This window comes from Polyodon spathula, chromosome 6 (assembly GCF_017654505.1).
Source record: "Polyodon spathula isolate WHYD16114869_AA chromosome 6, ASM1765450v1, whole genome shotgun sequence".
Classification (NCBI taxonomy): Eukaryota; Metazoa; Chordata; class Actinopteri; order Acipenseriformes; family Polyodontidae; genus Polyodon; species Polyodon spathula.
In genome coordinates this window covers 41,326,659-41,353,559 of record NC_054539.1, presented here as the reverse complement: position 1 = coordinate 41,353,559, position 26,901 = coordinate 41,326,659, and the positions used below count along the sequence as shown (strand labels likewise).

The window sequence follows — 26,901 nt, the reverse complement described above, 5'->3', positions numbered from 1 at the left end:
CGATGACTATACACCAACATTAAAACATAACACAAAATAAACACAGGGGCGGGCACTTTGCCTCAGTCTTCCACACCTGGAGCTAGTTGCAGTAGTTCCTGTTCTCCTGCGTTTGTCAATAATAGCCAACACAGTCTTTCTGTTATTTTCACGTAGTTTCTCCTTTAATTTGTCAGCACTTGATGACTATATATTTATTTATTCTACAATTATCATCAGGTGTTGGTTTTCAATGATAATAATTGTCAATAATTAGCAATGAATGGGTTCCATATAAACAACGTGATTTGCCCAATGATTATACAACTGCAGTCTAAAATAAGATCCGGCAACATGTAAAATAACATATGACAAAGTCATATGAACTCTCTTGTGTAAACAAACAGTATAGACCCCTCACCACAACTATAGATTTCATATTATAGCTGTCAGTATTCTGAAAAAGTAGATTTTATTCCAGCAAGGTCTTTGCATTCATCTTCAACAGGGTTAATAAAATAATAAAATACCTGTTGGAGCTAAGTCCTACAACGGACCAGAACAGCCAAGGTTATCCATTCATATTTTAGAACAAAAAGGCTCATAGGGTTGGCTCTATAGTGTTATACTGTAAGAGACTGTTGAGAGTAATTCATTGTGATAAGGGGGAGCTGTAAAAACTGTACCAAAGCTAACAAAATCGACTTCCACCACAGTTTCTTTAAACGCAATAGAACAGCCATTCCTCATAAGGTTTTAGAGGTTATTAATTAAACAATGGTCTTCGCTGTGCACCACTATGAGAGAAGAGTTTATATGATCATTATAAACATCTTACCACTGAGTTCTTGAGTTTCTCAGGAAGAGGGTCACTGTTTTCCAACAAAGGATCTTCATCATTGGGGCCTTTAAGGTCAGGCATAAATTTTGATTGAATCAGTGACCTGTAAATACAAAAACCTGTAGAGTCCTGCAACATGCTAATGTCAATGTGCTTATTTTACTGTTTAATAAATTTGAGGCACCCACATCCAAAACAGGTACAATATTTTGCAATTCATTTATTTAGCCAATATTATTTATTAAAGGCAAATATTAATTCCACGACTCATTGCAGCTCATGTGGAGCACATTCTGAGGAGGTGTTTCTACCTTTTGTGGCTGATACATGAACCACGTGAGATGGAGACAAAGTTCCAGGGTTGTGTGAATGTATTACCGACAGTATAATGTTCCAACAAAAATTATGAATTGACGTAAGCCATTGGTCTACATGAGCTGAAATTACCTTAGAAGTGTTGTTATTCAACTGCAATTAATAAAATAAAGTTGCAGAAAATGTGAACTCTGCTAAATAAGACATTTTTTGTGTGTAACAAACATACATTTAAATTAGATTCTCACTATTATTCTGTTTGATTTGTTCAGAAATGAAACATAGAAAAAACCAAAACAACAGAAACATATACTGTAAAACAAAGCCACCAATATTAACATGCATAAACTTACAGCAGCACAGAAGGGTCACTGCTTTGTCGACTAAGGTGATATGAAAATACAACTAAAAGGCCACAGAAGGCAGAAAACAGTGCTGGTATATGCTGTTCATCCCATGGTTCCTAAAAAGAAGCATACATATTACTCACTTTAGTTTGAAGGAAAGGGCTGCAAAGGGATATTGAAAACCCTTTCTCGAGTCTTTCTACATTCATAGAACATCAACTGCATTTTGGGTACATGTGGGCTCATTAAAATCTTCTGCACAAAGTAATTTTGCCTACAAGTGATGGTCAAAAATGAATTAAAGTAGATTCAGCTTTATAATAAAACAACAAAATATTTACTGTAATAGGGAAGTTGTTTTACCTTTACTGGAACGACCATTGGGCATCTTTGTAGAAATAAACTATTGCATATTAAAGTGCATTAAATCCTCTGTAAGCCCATCTGTGAAATTTTGCACATTTTGTTCTACTTTGCATCCCTTATTTAATGTGAACGCCATCTTTAAACAATGTCAGTCCTCAACATGTTGTTCAGTATTATGAGATGTGATACATGTTAAATTATGATATTGTTTAAAGATGGTGCTGACATTATTATTTTGTTTGTTTTATTTCAAGTTTAAATATATCCCATGGTAGGTAAAATAGTAAATATTTTATTTTTGCCACTTATAAACCTTTGTTCTTTGAAGAGGGACCAATTATCATGGTGTATGAAGATATTTAATACACAAGTGTACTGGGGTAAAACGGTAAAATCTGTCTCCTTACTGGTTGAAGGGCTTATACAGTATGGTATTAGATCTGCCATGAACATTAAACATTAAAGTACTACACCAAGCAGTTGATTTGATCAAAGCAGAAAAAATGCATCTTAAGCTGCATCCATCTAAATCAGCCATCCCTTGAAGAATACCCTTTGATTGGAGTTAATTCCCCAACGTTGGTGAGAGAACAAAAATCAGTTAACTGTAATTGAATCTGCAGCGCCATCTGTTCACTTGCTATCATTTTAAATATTCATTACTTCATTTGAGATAACAGACAGGGTTTTCTGTTTTCTCCAGTCTGATGCTGCAGAAGGTTTTTCACTTGGGAATTGTATCTCTGGGGATCTGGCAGGAAACACAGTGATAGAATTGCAGGTGGTGATATTTTGCTTTAGCTGGGGCCTGATATCAAAGGGTTATCCTTTTACTCCAGACTGCACTGTACTCCTATTTTTGTAAAGGAGAAAAGTCCATGCCAATGCTACAAATGTAGAAGTAAACAACTCAGAGAGAGCGCAGATGAAACTAGTCTTTTTATTCTCATTTTTGTTTTATTTTAAAGTAATGTGTAGAATTCAATGTTTTGAGAATAGAGCACTATGTTCTCTAAATCTCAAACACAGTTGGTTGTGATTTCTGGTTCCAGTAGTAAAACCAGGTCAAACCACTAATGCAACATGCATTATTGACTGTTATGTATGACCTAAACCTGTATCTTTACTTAGAGCATATGGCTCATACTATAGTAATTCCAACTGGCAATACATGTATGCACATTTTGCCAGTCTGGTATGTTGGCCAACACAGAAACCCCCCAAATTATTAAATATATAGAGGACATCATATGCAGTTATTCCACGGATGAGGTTGGCCAAATAACCAATAAGCCCCAAAGGGGCCGAGTGGGGTATTTACCCTCAAGTGAAATGTTTAAACTTAAATTAATCGTCTGAATTAGGAGAATTACTTTCCTCGGAATCTGCTTAGTAATGCAGCATAATTTGGAATAGGACAATTCCCCCAGTCATATTGTCTTAATATTTTAATGAATGCAAAATAGATTCCAAAACAAGATCCAGTAAAACATTTACACATAGTATAACAGGTAAAGCAGGAAGTATGCTAATCTGGTGTTAAATATATTTAATAAATAAATTCCTATTAATGTTTTTATGTTAAAAAGAAGTCCACCTCTGACTTTGATCATGTAAACAAAGGAGACTTAGTTATACAAACAGACAAACGTATCATTGAGAACTTGTACCTTCAGTGCTCCAATACAAAAACCATACAGTGCCACCACAGCTATCAAACTACGTAATATGCTGTAAAATGCCGAGGGAAGTCCTGTGGCAGCTAAAAGAGGGAAAAGAATATTGTTACTATTTTTGTAGTTATTTTGAGGGTTCATTGACTATACAATTATATTGCATAATATATATATACACAATATACACACAATGTCTGCAGCCAGTGAAACTTAGTGAAACCAAGCCATCTTTCAAAGAAGACCAGTGAAGATAATACAAGCTTTAACCACAGTACAGTGGGGATATACTAAATGCAAGTTCCCCAGGAATCCATCCCACCAACATGCCTAATATTCTCAAAATGGACCAGAGGATACTGCTTGTCGTTATTCCACAAAAGAGGCTGGATAGAATAACCAACAAGACCCAAAGGGAATTCACAAAAAAATACTAAAAGAAATTAAATAAATGAAATGAAAAATGTTTTGACAACAAGTATTTTTTAATGTCTTCAAAAGACTTCTTTAAACAGACTTGTCGAAAGGCTACACATTTTCCTTTATTATTTCTAAATTTAGCACTATTGATTGTTGTCTAGTTATGGATGAAATTAGAGAAAGCCCTGCCTAAGCATTAACTTCAAGAAATTGAAAAAGATGTACATACCAGCTCCTCCAAAAAAATGCATATCTATTTGCTCCAAAAGATAAATAAAAAAAGTGCTGATTTGGGGGAGAAGTCCCAGTAGAAATGCTATTGGAAAACAATATGTAAATGCTGTAATAAATTAAAAAAAAAAAGAAATAATAAATAGGTTATTATTGTTTAAAATAAGTACTAAACTGAATGTACAATAAGCATATTCAGCAAGTATATTAGGCTTGCAACATACTCACATATGATGGGCCCTATTAATAAAGCATTACCATACACATAATTTAAAGAAATAAGATTAAACCCACTAAGAAATTGACGCTCATTAATATTTCACATTTGACATGTTTTAACCTCAGACTTTGTTACACTGCTTTTTTAGGACAACGTGTTTTGTTGTTTTTTTTAAGCAAGTATAGAATTTGAAAAAAAAATAAAACTGTACTGTACATAATGGGAGGACTCACCTATTAAAAGATCTCTGACATATTTAAGAGACTCTGGTGAAACTATTCTGACTCCATACACTGTAGACGCTGGAAGGTCATCTCTTTTCAAACCCAGGTCAAGTAACCAAATAAGGCCACAGAAAATACAAAAATAGGCTGGTCTGCTGTAGGCTATAATTTGATTATGTCCCTAGAAACAAACAGAAAACAAGATTAAATCTGCTAAATATGTCCATTGTTATATTTATGAATAACAGAACAGATTTCAGAAGAGTACCATTTTTGTGAAAAGAATCATAAATGTTAGGACACTAGTAATAACTAATTAGGGTATGTGCAGACACCCTTTTTATAAATGGGGTTGTGGGGCACAAATACCTCACAGTAAAGAGTTTCACCCCACACTAAATATGTAAAAATGTAACCCCACCAAAGTTACAGGGTCACAATTTGATCAACTTAAGCTAACCAATAAAATTACAAGCTCCCCATAGCCAAACCCCCCCCCCCCCCCAAAAAAAAAAAAAACACCTAACATACTGGTACATAACTGTTTATTTAAAGTTTTGTGTCATAAGATTTTTTTTTTCCTTTTACAGATTCAGAATCTAGTTTTTTGGGGTGAAAATGTCAACACCATTCAGTAATAATACCAATAATATTTTATTTATATGTATTTTATTTTATAATTCAACTAAAAACCTAATGAAATGAGACAAAGGGAGGTTAAACTTCTCCCTTCTCTAAACTACTTTTACCAATTACTGCCCTGACCTTTCACTTGTTTTTTACAGCATATTTTTAATAACTTGTGTTAAAAAAATAAACTTTAACTATACTGCATCCATCACAAACCAAAATGTGTCACTATGCCTGAGGCACAGATGAATGGCAGTGTCTGTTTGAACTGAAGCTATAAATCTACGAGAATATTATTATAAGCAAGAGGAAGCATGGCTATCTTTATGAAAAATGAGTTCTCCAGCTCAAGAGACTAGAGATTAACACCTAAGCATTAACCTTGATCAGCATCGTACCGATCACTGATGGAGCCTGTGCGAGATATAAATCCAAAACCCCCCACCCTGCACTTGCAGTCAGCGAATAAATAAATACATTTAAAAAATGATTCCAAATCTTTGCAAATGTCCAATGGAATGCACCAATAGAGCCTACAAATGTACTTTTCTTGCCTTCAGTGATGCAAAGTCATTGATGACATGGTCATAGTTCAGAGAGTTGGATAAAATGGCTAGACTGGACAAGCGTTCTTGCCCCATGGAGGGTTGGAGATCATTTTTAATCAATTTCAGCTTTCTGAAACTGTGTTGGATTGTAGTGAACTTGCAAATAAATTACCTACTTGCTTGAAAAATCATACTGTTAGTTGGATGGGAAAATGTTTCTTTGCATGTAAAGAATTATATTATGTGAAGATTGGAACTACGTTTTAGGTTACCAGTAATCAGTATAATAATTTCAATTAACAGGAGAAGATGCTGAACTGGAAAATGCTGCCCAACGCTCTGTTGGGTCGATTTTCCATGGAAGGTTCCCAGCTCAGAATAAAGAAAATGACTCTCACTCTCTAAACTAAGAAGACTATCCTTGCCTGTTCTTGTGAAATCTTTATTTGGCTGCAAGGCTATATTCGGTGCAATACTGGATTTTCAAAAATGTTAATACAGGATGTATCCACATGAAACCATTTGGAAAACAATTGGACTATTCACTCAAAAAAATGTTTAAGCATTTCAAATAAAAAACAGCTATTTTACATAAACTAAATGTCTGGTTTGAAAATGTTTAGGATTAGACAATGATTATTTAAAACTGGAGGATATCACAAAATAGAAAAAGCTTGGTTTCAACACTGCAGGACATCTCTCAAAATAATACAGCATAGCCAGTCAGGACAATATAGCAAAGGAACTCTTTCAGTTCTTTCAAATAAGACAAGTCCTCAAAATGACCACACTATAGCCTATACACTAATAGCAAACGTCCAATCGAATAAATATGATTGCTGCATGCTAAGCCGTAAAATAGGACCATAAAAACAAAAGCATAAAAAACGGACAATATTAGCTTAACACTTATGCCTTTTTTACATAAAATATAGTATCCCAAAGCTCTTTTACAATAAAACATATAAAGACCACACAGACATCACAAATTACAGAAATAAGAAACAAGCAATAAAATGCATGCAATTAAAAAAAAAAGACATTAAAATCAGACATTGCAGATCACAAATAAAAAAATAACACGACAAAATGCATGCAATAAAATAAAGAACGGAGGGATTTACATTATAGCCTAATAACAAATGATATGTTGTGTACTTGTAAACAGTGATATGATATTAAACAACTTTCGCTTTGTATTATAAGCTTTCACAATTATTTTCAGCAAATCGAGAGGTCTTGCTAGGAACGTAGGATCAATGAGGGAGGAAGTGCCTGTTGTGTGCCGTTTTTCACAAATGTGATTGTAGCACGATGTTTTGAATGTATGATATTAAATGCATTATGACAAAACAACGAAAAATAGGACCATATGGCAGAAAATAGGATCCTATGGTACTAGCAACTGTTCTGCCAATGGGAATTCCACTGCCCTCAACACTGACCTGATCACACCTGCCAATCAGTCCCTCTCTCAAGCAGATACTGCCACTAATATTTCGTCACTAACCAGGGTTTTTTTTTTTTAATTATGGAATTTTTTTGTAGTACCATAGTTGTAGCTCTACAGTACCTCCAAAATGTAAATTTAAGGATGTTGGAAATAGTGGTTTGTGAATAGTTACATACCAAACTAAATTACTCACTCTTAAATGAATACATAAATAAAACAAATTATTTGTCAATGTAGCAACCTCTAAATGTGAACTACAATATGTGAACTACAAGAATTTAGTGATGGAGTACACCAGAGAAAAATCCCCCTCACTCATCCCAGTCACTCTTTGCTTTTCCTTTTCCTTCTTTGATTTCCTCTTTCTGTATCAGTCCAAACACACACAGTTGTTAGGACTACTTTGCTTTTTACAGTGTGTTCAGTTATTAAAGTTCCTGACTGCACCACTAAATTAACCTGGTTTCAGCGGGTCTTAACACAGTGCTCAATTATTTATTTGGGACTCCACTGCATCAGAATCAGAATCACTTCAGTGAATATGTTAATGATGAGGCAGGCGCTCTATAACAGGACAAGACATACCATTTCAGTGTAGTATTTTTTTTTTTTTTTTTTTTGCATATACACTTCATGCTTTATGCGTCACAGAATCTGGGGCAAACGCTGTTCTCGCTTGCACTCGCATTTGCGCTGTGGTCAGAATACAGCCCTAAGAGTTTTAGTTTATAGACAGTAAGTGTTTAAGATGTTTGTGTTAATAAAAGGTTTTTAAAACATACTTTTCATGTCTTTTCCTTAAGAAACTAGATAAAATAGGTAGTAAATGAAACAATGAGTTAAATGAATTATTTTTTTAAAAACGATAAAGTGATTTAAAACATGGTATAAATCCGTGATTAAAATCGACTAGATTTAAATCAGCCAACCCTGCCACTTACATGAGTAGGGGATGCAGCATCTGGCTGGACACTCTGCAACACAATGGCAAAAAAACTTGTTAATTAGCAAAGCAATGGGCTTTGGAAGAATTGAATTGTTCATTGACAAAACAATAGGAGCACCTACTTTTAACAGAGAGTACTGGCAGCTTGCAATAACAAGGCAGAACTGGAAGACCCATATATCTTTAAAACAGCCATGGTTCAGCAGTATAAATCCGAGGAAGGCAACAAGGAAAGCCAGACCCACAGCCAACATATTTTCCACAATGTCTTGATTCCTGTTTACAAGTAACAAACATGACGTAAAATCCTTCATCTCATGAATGCAAGACTGAGGTAAAATGTATCATTCTAGATTATTTAACTGCAAAATACAGCTGTTAATGTTTTGCTTCTTAGATGTGTGTATCCTAGCTCTTTATATACTAAGGGTATTATAACATAAGACTTTTAATCAAAATATTGTTTATTTATTTTAATTTGTGCTAGTGTTCAATATAATATGAATGATACTGTGTATGTATACTGAAACTTGATGTCCCCGGGACCTCAGGAGGAGCAAACCCCTGAAATTTTTTTGGGGGGGGACAAGGGCAGACCGCAGGTAACCCTGACTGCTGAAGAGGGATGGAGCCGCTCTCAAGGAGCCGAGACATCCTGCCCGAGCCAGAGAGGCCGAGGAGGGTCCGTTCCCGAGAGCTGCAGAAGGAGGATGGCGAGGGAGGAGGATAGATTGCCCGGATTAGCGGGAGGAACTGCCTGCCGAGCGTCAGCGAAGGAGGACCTGTCGTTTGTGGGGGATTATTAATCCTCTGGAGAGGAGCCCCGTGAAGGGACACTTATTTAGGGGGTAATATTCTGGGTATTGTTGTTAATTATTGGTAAGATGATGGATAGTGGTTGTATGTGTGTGCATGTTTATTGTTTATAGCAATGCTAACGTTGGAGCCTGGTGTCTGGTATGATGGTATGGAGGTTGCACCTGGCTCTAATGTTCCCTCCCACCCACCCTTGTGTTTTTTTATTATTCTTGTCGAATGGACCCCTATGGGTTCCATTCTGAGCGGGAGGATATGTGGCAAAGCGTAAGCCTTGCACAATGAAATATGTAGTTTATTGTATGTTTTTTTGTTAATTGTTAATATTGATTTAATTGTTTAGCTGCTGTGGCGCTCCGCTGGGGACGATTACCCGTCTGCGTGGAGCAGCAGCTTTATCAGCTGTTCCAGCAGGCAGGTGGGCGTGTCTCAGCGGAGCGTCAGTATAAAAGCATGGCGATCGCTGTGATCGGGGCTGCTGCAAGGCCTGCCGTTATATATATACCTATGATAGATTTGGGGTATTGTGTTTTATTTTGCACTTTTTGTACGGTTTTCTGTATTTGTCTTGCTGTTGCATATTCAATTCTTCAACTTGTGGGCGGGTATATATGCATCCTATTTATTTACCCAAGAACAGATCCTGCGCCTGTGCCGGCGTTTCAACACCACCTCAGTCTCTCTGTATGCTTGAACAGCGGCTACCCACACGCGTGACTCGAGGAAGACCCTGTCACTAAGGGTATTATAACATAAGACTTTTAATCAAAATATTGTTTATTTATTTTAATTTGTGCTAGTGTTCAATATAATATGAATGATACTGTGTATGTATACTGAAACTTGATGTCCCCGGGACCTCCTTGTAAACAAGATGACATCTCAAGGAGAAGCAGTAAATGTGGAAGATGATTATTATTATTATTATTATTATTATTATTATTATTATTTACTAATTACCGGTAGGCTAATCAGAACACTGTGTTATTGTCTATTGCAAAAAAAAATTTCTATTCTGTTGGATATGTAAAATTACCGGTAGGCTAATCAGAAAACTGTTGTGTTTATTGCAAAAAACGTGTCTATAAAAGATTATCGGTAGAAAATAAAATGTTTAAAACAACGAACAACAAAACGTATCGGATATTTTCTAAAAGCCATATTATATTTACTGAAATTATATATTACTATGCTAACTATATACCTATATATATTATGGTAGGATGGATAAGGTACATTTTCCTTGCTGTTGCATATTCAATTCTTCAACTTGTGGGCGGGTATATATGCATCCTATTTATTTACCCAAGAACAGAGTTTCATTAGTAGCAATACTGGAAGCTGAAAACTCTTGTCAAAAAGGAGCTTTAAAAGGAGGACTGCATTGAAGATTGGAACATAAATAACTTCCCATTAGATGTGAGCCCCTTGTGCATTACTTACACTGCAGATCTTCTCTGCCTGACTTCTGGTTGAAGGCTTATGCAGATTATTCAAATAAGGATTAAAACTTTAAATCAGGGATAAATTGAAAACATAGCAAAAACAAAAGCAGCTTACCTGTCCAGCAGTGCCAACAAAGTAAGCCGATCATACAAGATTTTAATCCATTTGCCAGGAAAGACCCAGAACTTATAGTACTGTTTGCGGGCAGGCTTTTGTTGTGTTGAAGAATCAGAAGATTCCTCCACTGAGTCCTCCTCCTATAACAAGAATTAGAGATTAGGAAGTATCACTGGAATAAATGAGGCATGCAATTTGTTCTTGGGTAGTTCAATGCACGGTCATATATAGGGCGATTCATAATTCGTGCAACACTGTTGTTTTGCATTGTTTTCTACTTAAATGCTGACACAACAGAACATCCATCTGATGGTCAAATGGTACACCACAGAGTGTCCTTGTCTTAGACATCTTTCCTTTGCATATCATCCTCCACATACAGTACCTTCCAGTTCTAACAATTATGCCTCATCCAGTATATACTGTACACAACGGCACGGAGTTGGACATCAAAGATATAAGGCCTTACTATGCCGTCCACCAGAGACACGGCATACCACCTCAATCAACTCTATCAACTGACAAAACATTTTCCTTATGTTATTTAAAGATCTGATATTTACAAAAAGCATGATTTATTACTTAAATAACATGGTATGCACAGTAGGGTGTCTCTTATAAGAGATATCTTCTCATGCTGTCTGGATGAGAGGACCACAAAGATAGTACTCAGCAAATATATTTAAACAGAAAAAAAATGTTGTAAGTAAAATGTATTTATTTATTTATTTTTTACTTTGCATGCTCTACGCACATGATGACATCAGGATATATGTTAACCCTTTAAGATGTGCATGCAGCCAGTGAGTTGTGTTGTGTAATCACCGGTTTAATGCAATGCAAATCCATGTTTCCTCAAATTTATTTTGGAGTCAGCATAGATTGTACTGTACATTTTTTGTATTCATTATCAAATTATTGCCTGATTTTTTTTAAAAAAAATTTCACAAATATACCTTAATTAACATTAAACGTTTGATAAATGAGTTTTGGGGGTATGAATACTGATTTATGTCCACTATTTTAGAGAATCGGATCACCCTTGCCTAATCTGAGCCCTCTTATATGTGGTGTCAAAAACAGGACAGAACTGTACAGTTATGATTGACTAGTTTTAGTATTGCATGATACACATGTGTATCAATTACTATTCAATGTATTTGGAAAGGACATAGCTGCTACATTAGGTTTGACCACAAGAAGCACACATTCAAGTAGCCATGAAAAGTTCATATTGTTTGCGTAAATAATAAAACCAGAATGTCATCACAATTGAACAAGCACTTCTCTATATATATATGTAAGAACTTACGGTGACTTACGGAGTGGCAGACACAGAGAGACACCATACACCCTAAGCTTAAGAAGGTCCTATCAAGGTTTATGGCATATGGACATAACATGAAATATGCCATGGACAACAATACAATATTGTTGGCTCCACCTTGTTGGTGTTTTAAAAGACAAATGCCTTATTAGGAACTACAGAGTGCCCAGAGTGTCATCAATTTGCAAAATGATTTGGCATGTACATCCTTTTTTTGCCTGAAGGCTTTACCAATTAAGACTGAGCTCACTTGTGATTCCTCTACTTTCAAAATTGATTTAAGAATTACATGGACGGTCCATGATAATCTGATTATTTAAAATGAACTTTTAATGGTGACTGTTTTCATCATTCACTAAAGTCCTTGAGGAAAACCAATGATTTATTGTACACTCTGAATAGATCATATGAATGAAATTTATGAATAATGATCTTACAACTCACTCTGTGTTTATTTTTCCATTCTCTCAAAGCTCTTGGGAGCATGAGATGCTTAATATGGAGAAAGAATATCCTGGTGTGAAATTTTAAAGAGAAAGTCCCTTATACAGTAGACCACCAATGCCTCCTGGAATCATTGCAAATGTACCGTGGTAAACACTTATGAGGGTTAAACATTAGGACAATAACTAACTAACAATAAAGTGTATAGTCTCTATACAGAAGAAAAAAAAGTCACTGGGCTGCTTAACCTATTCAGAACTTAACCATCTTGGTTGTTATTTCCATACATATTGAAATTCAGTTCTGAATCACAGGTACAATACAATTTGGTCATCACAACATGTGATAAGCCGGTTTTTCAATTTAAGAACAGGTTTTAAATTAGATGTACAGGGGTGATTGATAACACCAGTCATATTGTTGCGCACATGTTAGTTCTGATAAAACAAATGATATAACAATACTTTTTTTAAAAAATGTGTTTCATTTTTCATTTCTGGTAATAGAACAGATCTATGTTGGAGACAGAGTACTCATAATAAATCTGAGAAATAAACCATTACATGGGTGACAGGTGATATAAAGTACTATACTTGCCTCAGTAGACCTTGTTTAACCCTTCTGTCTCTTATCAATACCACCCATAATAACCCGGATCTCTTACTGCAGGTAAGATTCATGTTAGCATAAAAAGTCTACTACAAATGCATTTCTTGTTTGTTTGTTTTCTTGGGAGTGTAGTGGTATTAACATTGAAATGGTGCATTTTACATGAATTAGTGATTAGTGCAGTAATTAGTGCAGAATATTTGAATTAATTGACATACAGTAGTTAAAATGTGTGTATTTGTTTTAAAAAATACAGCAAAACACCATTACAGACCCAAGACAACAATTTGACAATTCAAATTAGAAAAACAGACAGACAGTAAAAACAAGACTTTAAACATCAAAATATGTTCAGAATAATCAAGTGTCTTGTATAATGTTTAAATGTTTGCTGAAAGGGAAAAGTCTAACCAAAAGGACAAGGACAAACATAGTCAAACACTCATTTTGATTATTATGAAGTAAACCTTATTTTCTTTAGTGTGGCAGAGAAACTACCTGAAATATTCTAAATGAACATTGCTCCACATGAATTTGAATGCAAAAAGCCACATCAGTGTTCTCCACAAATACATAGTTGATAAGTATTAGAAAAAATTATCATAACGTGTTTTCCCTTGCACCGACTTACCACATTGCCAGAATTTGAATGCAAGTTTCTAAAATGACAAGTGATGTGTGGGACAGTAGGGATTAACATTTAAAAAAAAAACAGGATCAAGAAAGTGCTGCTTCAGATTTTGGGAAGCGAGTCAGAATCGGGATACAGATGTAGGTGCGCTTCTTGCTTGTCAAACACGGGCCAACTTGCAAGGTTCATGTTAAGCATAGTGATCAACGTTTTGTTTTGTTGTGATCTAAGTATTTTCTGTTATGAGGACTGTAATAAACAAAAACCAAAAACTGTGAGGTGTTTTTTCTTTGTTCAATGGCCCCTTTTCTATTTTGAGGAATTTATTTAAACATGAGTTTTCACTTGCGCGTACATCTAAAAAAAAAAAAGGCAGAAGTAAACCACAGTAATAAAACAGATAAACACACAGAATATATTATTGTAGGCAAAGTAATAATGTAGAACATGTATGTTCTAATCCAAGGCTATTATTATGGCCAGGTCCTGTTGTAGGTGGGTACCCAGGGTCTGGAAAGTATAGGGATGATTGCTGAGAATACTATGGAGAGTACATCATTAGTAGTAGTAGTGCCTGTTATATAAAAAATTAGGGGTATTTAAGCCCCCCCTGTTGTGCATTGCTTGACTTACATCTTTTTTTGTATATCATTTTTTCATAGCACAGTTGTTTTTCTATACAATTTTTTTTATAACATCATCCCTTTTTTAGGATATCTTGAAACAAAGCTGCCTCTCTACAGCAGTTACCTCATAGTGTAATATTCCTTAATGCTTGTCATTTAAGGTTTAACTGAAGTGTTATATTACAGTACATGACTGAGTGATACAACGGATACAGGGGATACAACGCTTTCAGTATTTTCAGCTTCCTTGTTTATGGTGAATTGGTTATAATTGATCAGATATTTTTTAAGGCTTATTTTGTATTCATAAATGTATTGTTTACCAATATGTACACATTTTAAAAATATTTATTCACATTCAATTAGCTCAATTTTTTCAATATTTACACCTGACTATGCATATGAGTACCTGCACTTTGTTGAGAATTTCACCCCTGCCAACAGTAGTCCAAAAAGTCAGAAATTCGGTTACACTTGAAAAAAAGGGACCTGCAATACTGTACAACTGAAATAATAACAACTGTGTTCAATTAGATATGGGAAACACACACCACACTCAAGCCATCATTTAAAAGTAGTCTTTATAGACAGATTGTTATCTATAGCCCAGAGGGAAAATGTTTGTTTTATCTCAAATCTATTTCTTTTTTCTAAAGTATGTCTTGTTTGAAATAATTTCAAGCAGTTTTTATTCAAATTAAGATTCACAAGCATTTCCCACACAAGTGAGAGAGAAAGCATGTTTTTTACGGAAGCACATTCTGTGAGATGTGCATATTATACATGCACATTACTAGTACATGATAAATATAAAACCATAAAAGCAACCAGCATACTCAATAACAGCTGCATACTAAGCTATTTTAATTGGATTAGCAAGATATCAACAAGATATAAAGAGTGCCATTGATTGCAAACATTTCAGATTGTCAGTAAGCTTCAATAACATTAAGTGCGTAAGGAGAGGAAACAGTGCACATAGCCTCCAAAACATAATGCCTAATCTTTATTACCCTGTAGAAAAGATTATGGTACAGGTTATAAAATTATATATATATACAGGTTATTAAATTATAATAATTCTGAACAAAACCTAAACATACCAAGATGCATAATGTAAGAGGAATGACATTTCTAATTTAACCATATGTAAACAATTGTGTAATCTGTATCATTGATGTGGCCAGAAGGTAATTTTTTACTGGACAACACCTGTAATGGAACAAAAACAAAGCATCCCTGGGTCCATGTCAGTACCATGTCAGTGAAAGTCTATAGCAGAAACCTGAGAAATCCTCTGACCATGAAGGTCAATATCAAGGTCGCCAACACATTTCTAAAGCCTGGCAAATATAAAGTCCATACCTCAGACAGTCTCTGAGATATGTGGATTTGACATTGCAGTGGCTGCAGCTTTGTAAACTTATTGCCACAAAAGGGTTAATTTTCCTTGTACAACACCCACCATCGCACTTGACCTTGAGAATTACAGAAAAAGAGGCGTTTCCATAACATTGAAAACTTGTCATTTCAAACTGGTTATTTAGCATGACCAAAGTTTACCCGCATATTGTTCTAAAAAGCAAATAAATAACTACAACTTTATATTGTATTCAGTCTAACTCTGAATAAAAAAAATGACGCTAATAAACTTTATTTAATAGTTTATTTTTAAGAATAACATACAGTTTGATGCCCATGAAATTGTAGACTGTAATTAGGCTCTTTAACATTACTTTAGGAACCTACCAGAAATATCAAACTTGATTTAATTCATAAAGAGTTTGAAAAAAAACATATACTAAATAGGGCACCTGTGACAGGACAGCGTCAATGGCATGCTGTTTCTACCAGCAAGGGAGACTCAGACACAGAAGCTGCAGTTTCAAATGCTAATGCGCACGTTTAATAATAATAATAATAATAATAATAATAATAATAATAATAATAATAATAAATCACAAACGAAACACTGGACAGAACACAGAACAAAACACATTTACTAAATAAACGGCACAAGGGCCAAAACAAAAGGTCTACAAAAACACTCACGGAGATGTAAATAAACAAACAAGACTTTCACCCTGCCACACTGCCACAGGCATTCATAAATAACTAATGGTGGTCTCATCGATCTTAAGAAAGTTTTGGTGTTTCAAAAATCTGGGACCAAACAGAAAAACATGTATTAATTTGTGTTGGCACAAATATTCAGCCAATTAATGTACACAATAAAGCCAATAAGCACCAACCCTAATATGGTAGCCACACTCACAAGTAACAGCTAAACACAGTATAGGATATAATTGTCGTTGCTCCTACCTGATACATTTCTGGGTGTGTTCTTCTCGGTCTTGGCCGCAATCTCTGCACTGGAACAATGCGTCGTTGAAATGGGCATTCAGACACAGCAGGGGCATCCTGGCAGTCTGTCGAAGCAGAATTGGACGAGGTGGACAGGAGCTCACTGTCAACACAGAACAGTCATTGGAGATGGTTATATTTGATATACATCATAACAATTTCCACACTATCCACACTGTGATAAAGAGAGAAAGAATCGATGCTGTAAATCTCCCTTTCGATCAGAAACGGTGACGTGTAAGGTTGGTAGTACACTTCTCCATAGACGGGTCAACTCAACGTTGGATGGAAACAAGAAGTCAGCCATCTTGGTGGAAACATGTAGCTGTCAGTACACAAAACGACTCACATGCAATCAGCTGTGGGCCAAGAAGTGACTGGTTACACAGGAGCGCCGAGCTGATTGCAGGGAGGAGTTGGTTAGTACAAAAGGGACGCAGCTACGCAAGTACGCCCCCGTGTGCTGTGAATGTAACAGATGGCCAGAACATTTTGGGAGAAATACTGTTTGGACATTCACTCTGTTCCCCACACCACTTGCACCTGACAACATTTGGTGATCAGAAGTTGGATGGAAATGGATCCAAATGCATTGGCGACTCTGTTGGAGGTGCAGGAGCAGAGGAAGCACAGCATGTTCCTGGAGGCCAATCGGAGGAGGGAACCGGCGACTGAACCAGCATGTGCCCCTACCGAGGATGTGGGTAGTGAAGATGTCGCTGGAAGATGATCCCGAGGCATACCTGGTTGCGTTCGAAAGGCAGACAACAGCAGCACAGTGGCCTTGGGAGTGGTGGGCTACCCATTTGGGCCCCAATTTGATCGAGGAGGCCAGGCAGCCTACCAAGCCCTGACACACGAACGAGCCCTGGTTTATGATTGGGTGAAGCAGGTCATTCTCCAGAGGCTCGATATCACAGAGGTGGCGCACCGAGGCCGGTTCCGGGAATACCAGCAACCCCCAGTACCTTGACCCCGGGACCAACAAAGCAGAAATGTGACAGGGTTAATTGCCATTGAGCAATTTGTGAAGGTGCTGGGGCCGGACAGCCAGAACTGTGTCACCCGGCATCGACCCACCACGCTGGAGGCAGCAGTCCAATTGGCTAAGGGATATGAGGATGCCCACAACTGCCTTGGTCGCCACCATCGATCCTCCCCACAGTCAACTCTAAACGACAGGCCCAAGAACGGGACCCCCACAGGACATCAGCCCCTCCCCCCACGGACTCTCCTTCTCATCGGTACCCCACAGACGGCCTTCCTCCACAACAATGGAGACAATGGACACAACGAGGTCGACCCCCAGATGTTTGCAGTGAGAGAGGTGCCTCAGAGCTCGACCGGGTTCTTTCCCTTTGAGCTGTTGTATGGGAGGCAATTCCAGGGTATCCTAGATCTTGTGAAAGAAGGGTGGAAGAAGCAAACAAAAACTTCCAAAAGCATAGTTAAGTATGGTATGTAATAATTAAGAGACCACTAGAATTGGTCGGTCGTTTGGCTCAAGAGAATCTACAACTAGCTCAGCATCACCAGGAGCAGCAGTACAACAAATAAGCACAGATTCTGACATTTTGGCCAGGTGACAAGGTACAGTTGCTATTTCTCTCTTAGGAGTGTAAGTTGTATGCTAAGTGACAAGGGCCATATGAGGTGATACGGGAAACTGGTAATGTGAACTATGAAAATAGTCAACCCGATTGCTGCAATAAGACCGAAATATATCATGCTAACTTGTTATAACCATGAAATGAAAGGGAGGCTCTAGTTATAGCTTGTGACAGTTTAGAATAGGATTTTGGTCCCACTGTCAGTCCGTTCTAATGGGGGAACAGTTACTTCCAGATCAGAAACACAAGCTCCACCAGTTAGTGGAAAGCTTTAACCCTGTGCAGTCCATTTATTCAGCGCTTGTCAGGTGTGTCCGGTCCTATTTATTTTCACACACACTGTTTATTTTACATACGCTGTTTACTTTTTTTTTCAGAGTAAAACAGGTTTAAAAGGCATTGCATGGAAAAACGACATCAGTACTGCATCTCCAGCTAAGCCCCGGCTTCATTTGGCTCCTATCGTTCTCACTCGGCCATTGAAAGGTTTTTTTCTGCTTTTTCCAGAGAAAAAACGATTAGAGACCTGGGCTTTATGATCACGTCTTTTGGACTGGAAAGGGAAAATTGTAATGTCGGACCTGGTCTGACATAAGACAGCAAAGGGTTAGTCGTATTTTTTTCCGACTTACCCATTAGAACTAATGTTATTTCACCAGCTATTATTACTCCAGAGGGGATAAGAAGAGCTACTTCCTTGTACTGACCCCTGGGCAACGTCGCTGATGGCAAAAAGCTCTTCAAATCGAGCTTACCATGCAATGCTTAAGCAAATAAATGTTGGGCTTGGTTAGTACTTGGATGGAAGACCACTTGGGAATACTGAGTGCTGTAGGCTGCATGTTAAGCTCATATATGGTGCAGTCCTATCGTGAGGGTGGGCAAGAAGGATGGCTCCACTCTTCTGTGTGGATTTTAGAAAAGTTAATGCCATCTCCAAGTTCGATGCATATACAATGCCCCGAGTGGATGATCTCCTTGACCGACTGGGTAAGGCACAGTTAATCTCGACCTTGGATCTGACGAAGGGATACTGGCAAATCCACTCACTCAGAGCTCAAGAAAGAAAACTGCTTCTCTACCCCAGGTGGCTTGTTCCATTTCTGAACCATGGCCTTCGGGTTGCATGGAGCCCCCGCCACCTTTCAGAGACTGATGGACCAGGTCTTAGCTCCCCATCCGCGTACATTGTTGATGTGGTGATTTTTAGCTCCACCTGGAAGGAGCATATTATTAGACTTTCAGTCAACCTACAGTCTCAAAGGAAGGGAGGGCTAACAGCCAAGCTGGATAAGTGTGCATTTGGCAAGGAAGAGACCCAATATCTTGGCTACATTATGGGTAATAGCCGGGTAAAGCCGATCACCTCCAAAGTCCAGGCGCTGGTAGAGACGGCGATCCTGAGAACCAAGTCACAAGTGAGAATGCTATTGGGGTTAGCCAGTTATTATCGCTGTTTTATCCTAGAATATGCCACCATAGTCAACCACCTGCCAGATGTCACCCGAAAGGCTGCTCTAAAAATAGTTATATGGACAGGGCAGTGTCAGGAGGCATTTGATATGATTAAGAAGCGACTGCTCTGATTTCACCAGAGTTCATCCCTTCAGAGCGATGCCTCCAGATTTGTCTGGGGGCGTATGACAGGATGACTGCGAGTGGTGACATCAGGCCAGAATGCAGGAAGCAAAACAAAGGCAGGTAAGTACTGCAGTTCAAAAGAATGCGATGCATGCGTCGTTTTTATTAAAGACAAAACATAAAGTAAATATTTAAACAAATAGAAATGCTCACAGAGCAAATGAAACAGGTAAACAAAAACAAAGTCTCAAACACAAAGAAAATAAATACTCCAGGTCAGGCCGGGCAGTCGCCTTCACCGATCCTAGATTGTGTGTATTTTTACACAACTAATCTCTCACTTCTCTCTCGCTCCTCGCTTGCTCTCGTTCCTCCTCTGAACACCCACCCCTTAGCGCAGAGAGCTGTGGGTTTATATACAGATGACCATCTCCCGATTAGCAACAATTACAGAATTAATTCATTCGGGACATGGTCACCTTCTGCACAAGGTTTTTAAATTAATGTGGATGGGCTTCCCAACATAAATACAAAACATACGGCTACGCCGTCACTTATAAAAATAATAACAACAATACAACAAAACACTGAATAACACAGGGGCGGAGGGGGAGACCCCGTTCAAAAATAACTGAACAGGGCTGCTGACAGGACAGAACTCCCTATCAAAAATTTGCTCCTACGGAAATTAACTACTCCTTCGTTGAGAACAAGTGTTTTACCTTTAAGGTGGTTACACTTGATGAAGGACAATAACGCCTGGATAACTTTATTGTATCTTCCACTACACAGTGAAATATCATGTGGGTAAGTAGCATCAAAACACTGATTTTTTTTCAAGGGAGGGGGAACCATTGGGGAATGTAGAGTTCCTTCAGCATCACTCTGAGGAGTGAGATATGTGATAAAGAGAGAAAGAATCGATTCTGTAAATCTCCCTCCCGAATCAGAAAGGGTGCCGTGTAATACAGACCCTTGCGCTGAAAATGTAACAGATGGCTAGGCCTGTACTGTTTGTTGTTTTGTTACATTTGTGTTTTTGCACTTGTCGACAGACACACACAGACAGGTGAACATTGGTAAGACTGTTTGTAAGCATAGATAGACCACAATAGTCTAAGTTTGATATTTACATTTCTAGAACTCTAATATGAGTTTGCTCTCATTTGTATGGAAAAGAAAAACACTGCAATAATATACAGTAAAATTAGCAACTTGGTTGAACAAAGGAACACCGATTCCTTTAAACGATATATTTTTTTTTACTTTAAAATTATTTTGTTCCTATCAGAAAATAAGTACATAATACATATAAAACCATAAAACAATCAGCATACACAGCCCTTCATTTAAAAAAAAAAAACTTTCTTTCCACCACTGTATCGTGAATGTGCCCTAATTCATCCTGTTTCACAATCTGCTTACCACTAAATCAATCTGTAAACCAAAAATATAAGTGCCTGCTACTTCTTGCAGCATTTGGACGAAGAAACTGGATGCGAATTTTTATCCAAATAGTTATTTTGTCATCCTGACAAAGTAATAATAAAATCCATACATTTATGGTGAAACCCTTTATAATTGCAGCACATCTTTAAAGAGTAAGTAGCGGGGTTCTGAAAAATATAACGTTATACATCCCCAAGTGTTGCTACAACTGTTTAAATAATGTACCTGTAATTTTTCTTTTCATTGTTAACATCTTGACAGCTTTTTACACTTTTTTAACTTTCAAATCTTTTTCAAAGCTCTTTTCAAAATGACCGCTGACATTTTCATTTTTAAAGCCATTTTTATGCAATGATGGTTTTGTGTCTTGATAATGAGAAATTGTAAGTGGCTGATCAAGTGATTTTTCACAAGCCCTGTATAGGAGCAAGTTCCTTTAACAGGTTCAATATTTAGGTGGCACACAGAAAATGAGCTCACCTGATTCTAACATGCATGCTAACATCTGAAGCAAGGATAGCAAGATTTTTCTGAAGGAACATGATTTTTTTTTTTTTTTTTTTTTTTTTTTAATTTAGTCATCTCCAATTTTTTACCCCAGTTTTCTCCCCAATTTTGTGTGCCCAATTATTATCTGTATCCTCAGCTCACAGATCGCAACCGGGGACCGGAGGCTGGAGCACGCATCCTCTGAAATGTGTTCCTGCCAGTCCGTCATTTTTCGCACAGCGATCCACAAGCGGGGCCACCAGACCTATAGTGCTGGAGGACAACACAGATCTGGTGGCTCCACTGCAGAACCACAGATGGCCTATCGGCCACAGGGGTCTCCGCTGCGCGGTGAGCTGTGGATTCCTTACCGACCTAGGCCCTCCCTACCCGGGCAGTGCTCGGCCAATTGTGCGCCGCCCCCTAGGAACTCCCGGTCAAGGTCAGCTGTGACATGGCCTGGACTCGAACCTGCGATCCCCAGGCTATAGGGCACATCCTGCACTCCATGTGGAGCGCCTTTGCTGGATGCGCCACTTGGGAGGACCTGAAGGAACATGGTTAATTGTGCCTGCCTATATTTAGCAAGCTGAATGAACATGTGATAAAAAAATGAAGTTACATTTTTGAAGAGATCTTTTAAATCTAAAGATCTATTTAAATGTTGCATGACTGCCATCATCAAATAAAGTACTATAAAAAGACCCCAGAAAATGTCACATTTGACTGTGTAACACTTAGTAACACCTGAAAGCACTTCTCGAATTTGGTTAAAGACTGGGTAAGTGCTTTTGAAGTGACTGCAGCTGAAACTGAAATAATTGCCACTTTTCTAAAGTGTAGCAGGTCCAATAAAGTCCAAGTTTGAATTATTCAGTATTCATCAATGGTGATACTTGACACCACAAAACTGCCAAACTTTCCCCATATATTTGTTAGTTACAGCAAATATATGGTCCACAGCAGAACAACACTGAGCACATCAAATGTTAACTACCTACCAAACTACAATATTCCACAATCGCTGTGTAGTGACTTCATAGAGAAAAACAAGAAGCTCAAATGTTTATTTATTTATTTTTTTATTTTTTCCTTGATTTTTTCACAAATATTTTCAAGCTCAAATCTAATCAAAAACACCTGATCCAGAATATTGAAAGCATTCTTTCAGGCCTCAACCCGAATGTTTACTATCATTCCCTCAGGCATACTAGTTGGCAGTCAATAAGATTCAGGAATCCTCTTAATTATCTTGGTATCTCTGAATACATAACATAATCTTCCTTTTAGAAAACATTGGGTGGGTGAAAGTCTACAGGCTGCATTTAGTTGGGTTTGTGCTTATTATTCGTAGGTTTAAAGGTCTAATCCCCGCTACAAAACTATCAGGCCCATTAAGAGAAAATAATCCTCATTTCTCTACTGGAACTAGGCACTATTAAAACAACTATTCTTTTAGTTTTATAAACAACTCATTGGGGTTAGATTATATTGAGCATTCACCATCTTTAAAAATCCAATCTAACTATACCAGATTAGAATCCTTTATGTCCAAAGATAATATAATAAGAAAATTATAAATAAAAAGATAATCAGCTGTTTTTCTTCTGAGAGAACTGCACAAAATAATAGATGCATAAATTGTTCAAAGTCAGTCTCTCTGCAACAAAATCTCATCTTTTCAAAGGCATATATTGCCCCCTGCTGGCCCTTTCTTAGTTTACACTAAACGATGAGATTATTTTTTTTATTTCTGTTCCTGAAGGCCGGCATGCACTGGTAACTTTTGTTTCTGAACTCATGTTGCTCAACATTGCACAACACAACTTGCCAGTGTATCCTGGCCAACACAAACATGTTGCCAGTTCTTTGAAGTAAAGAACTGAATGCAGTGCAATGCAATGCAAGTACAAAATGGGCCAAAAAAGCATGTTTTTTTGAGGTAATTTTGAAAGATGTGAGTTTGTGTCTGGAACTTTAGATAAATATTAGAACTTCTATTACATTTCAATTGTTCAAGTATCAATAAACATACAGTAATGACAGCTTTCTGATGTATTCCACCAGAAACCAGAAAAATAACAAACCTCTCATGAGATTAATGGGATTATAAAGTCATATGATCCATTAGCCCTTTCTAGGCCCGTGATCGGGTAAACACAATGAAAAGACGTGCTTCATTTTATTGACTTATTGGGCCACCGTAATTTGCAATACAGATTGGAAACGCATATCACTGCATATGGGAGGGATTGAATTTCACTCCCTGACACTCGTGTGACATCACTGAGAGAGGCAATTTTAAAGGGTGGAGAACGTTTTCAGCAGCAAGCAGAGAGTAAACACCAGAGGAACTTGTTTAGAGATAAGAAAGTTACAGAAAAATACTGTAAAACTGATGTATTTGAATTATAACTATATTAGAACATGTATTCTGTCTCAGTGTTTTACTATATATGTTTTTACGTTTATAAATAACAAGAAATGTGTGGATTTAAGCAGATGTTTCATGAACAACATTTACATCAGTTATGTTTGTTTTCATTATTACTGATAATAATCGAATTAACTATTACTTTATTTGTAAATATTATTTTGATCAAATTAATCGAGAGTAGTGTCAATTATTGCTTATAAGATCCTAAGAATAAACGTTTAATAAGGCATTGGAATTCTACAATGTTTACTTATAATATTTACCGTTTTGTAGTTTATTTAGCACTGTTTATTCTGTTATTTTGCTTGCTTTGGTAATATAATATTCTGCGTATATGTTTAATGTTTATGTAGAGAAATTGATATGCACACAATAATATAACCAGTTCCACTCTACAGAGTTTAATTTCAAGATGACAATAAGATCTGTTGGCAGAAATACTGCTGTCAATTCTGGCGAATCAGGGTTATGACAATGATTCAGTTTATAATACAGGTGTTCTCAGTGTTATTTATTTTTTCAAATAAATGTTCACTTCTAAATCATGTATTGTGTTTGTTTTTCAACAAAAGGCTCTGAATTACTAAACTCACTCAGGTGTTTTGCCCATATTTCAAAAAATGTTAGCAAACTTTCAGAGAGTGTTGTAAGGTCCTTCAGGTAACAGAATAAAATGTTTTTGTACCTTTATCTCTATGAAAACCCCAAATCTATTAAATAATCTTTTTTTTTTTAAAAATGTGCGTTTTTTAAATCTCTCTCTTTTAAAAGTAAAAGTTTATTTCATATAAATATATATATATATATATTATATATATAATATATAAATATTATATATATATATATATATATATATATATATATATATATATACACACACACACACACACAGTGGCTTGCAAAAGTATTCAGACCCCTGACCAATTCTCTCATATTACCGAATTACAAATGGTACATTGAAATTTCGTTCTGTTTGTTATTTTGTTTTTAAACATTGAAACTCAGAATCAGTTATTGTAAGGTGACATTGGTTTTATGTTGGGAAATATTTTTAAGAAAAATAAAAAACTGAAATATCTTGCTTGCATAAGTATTCAACCCCTGTGCTGTGGAAGCTCCCAGTTTGCACCGATGAAAGAAATTGCCCTAGGACACAATTACCTTGCCATTGGCCTCCACCTGTGAACCATTAAAGTTGCTGTCACATTTTCTGGATAAAAACCCCACTGTTGAAGGATCACTGGTAAGGCTGTGAATCTGAAGGAAAATGAAGACCAAAGAGCATTCTACAGAAGTTAGAGATAAAGTAATACAAATGCATAGATTAGGGAAAGGGTACAAAATAATATCCAAGTGTTTGGATATCCCAGTGAGCACAGTTGGATCAATAATCAGGAAGTGGAAGCTGCATCCCAGCACCAAGGCAATGCCAAGAAAAGGCCGTCCCTCAAAACTCAGCGCTCAAACAAGAAGGAGCCACAGAGAGGCCAACAATCAATTTGAAGGAGTGTCACAAAGACGGCCGGGGTGGGTGGCGTCAGACCAGAAACAGAAAAATAAACAGAGAGGTGGAGTTTGGTTGAGCTGAGCGAATGCTTTCACTCAACATTTAATAAATAAACAGAACAGAAAATAAACGGTGGTAACAAACAGAAACACAAGGACACGGCACATTCGCCAAAATAAACAGACAAACAAAGCAGATATTTTACGATTATTCTTATTATTCTTATTATTCTCTTCACCTCCATCTCCATTCCCGTTCTCCACTCACCGAACACCCAACCGCGAGTGGGTGAAAACATGCTGCTTTTATGCAGCTGTACCAAGACTCGACGAGTCTCAGTACAACTGCACGTGAATTAATAAAGTGCAATTCCCCGTGCTCACATATTATTACATTTTGCTTGCACGTGAAGTGCTGTGCAATCCTCGTGCCTAAATACAAATATACATTTTAAACACTTATGTTACACAGACCCGTTTATATCCCATGTACCAATGACTATACACCAACATTTAACACACCACACGCAACATATAACAGATAGGGGTGGGAACTTTGTCACATATACCCCCCCTTGGTGGCTCTGACCACAGTACTTCCGGCAGCGAAGATGCTGCAGTGGGAGCAGGTCTCCGGACCTCCCCCACGATCTCCGGCAGCAAAACTGCTGCTGGGGTTGGTGGTCTCCAGACCTCCTCCCCCTTCTTCGTGGCCGGCAGCTCCCCTTGGTGGGGTTCTGGTCACAGTACTTCCTGCTGCGAAGCGGAGCGGCTGGCAACCCCAGGCGATGCAGAGCGGCGGGCAACCCCAGGCGATGCAGAGCGGCGGCCAACCCCAGGCGATGCCAGGCAGGCATCCTTGGGCGAAGTGAGGAAGGCATCCTTGGGCGAAGCGAGGCTGGCAGTCAGGACAAGCTGGGGTGCGGGTGTTGGCCCTCTTCTCAGCCACTGCGGCCGGGCGGTTCTTCCCCGTGCTTCCCTCAGCAGCCTATGCAAGGGCTGCTGAGGACCGCCAGCATCTAGTCCTGGTCCTTCTGGTGAAGGGAGAGGCAGCTCCTGCTCCTCTCCCCCTGATGGAGGCAGAGGCAGCTCCAGCTCCTCTCCTCGTGATGGTGGGGGAAGTGATACCAGCAGGCATTCCTCCACTGCTGGTGGACGGGGACCCAGCAGGCATTCCTTCTCTGCTGGTGGACGGGGACCCAGCAGGCATTCACCCTCTGCTGGTGGAGGTGGCGGATGCAGAGACAGCTCCTGCT

General features: G+C 37.7%; 1 protein-coding gene across 1 annotated transcript in view; it reads right to left on the bottom strand.

Moving 5' to 3' along the window:
* The window catches only part of pcnx2 (pecanex 2), a 149,816-nt gene that overhangs the window by 70,060 nt on the left and 52,855 nt on the right, over positions 1 to 26,901 (bottom strand). The window contains exons 9-17 of the mRNA XM_041252858.1: positions 16,532 to 16,676; positions 10,570 to 10,712; positions 8,316 to 8,469; positions 8,189 to 8,221; positions 4,626 to 4,797; positions 4,171 to 4,281; positions 3,519 to 3,610; positions 1,489 to 1,598; positions 818 to 923 (exon numbers count right to left, since the gene is read on the bottom strand). Coding sequence (XP_041108792.1) covers positions 818 to 923; positions 1,489 to 1,598; positions 3,519 to 3,610; positions 4,171 to 4,281; positions 4,626 to 4,797; positions 8,189 to 8,221; positions 8,316 to 8,469; positions 10,570 to 10,712; positions 16,532 to 16,676 — 1,066 coding nt within the window. The remainder of the gene's footprint in view (positions 1 to 817; positions 924 to 1,488; positions 1,599 to 3,518; positions 3,611 to 4,170; positions 4,282 to 4,625; positions 4,798 to 8,188; positions 8,222 to 8,315; positions 8,470 to 10,569; positions 10,713 to 16,531; positions 16,677 to 26,901) is intronic.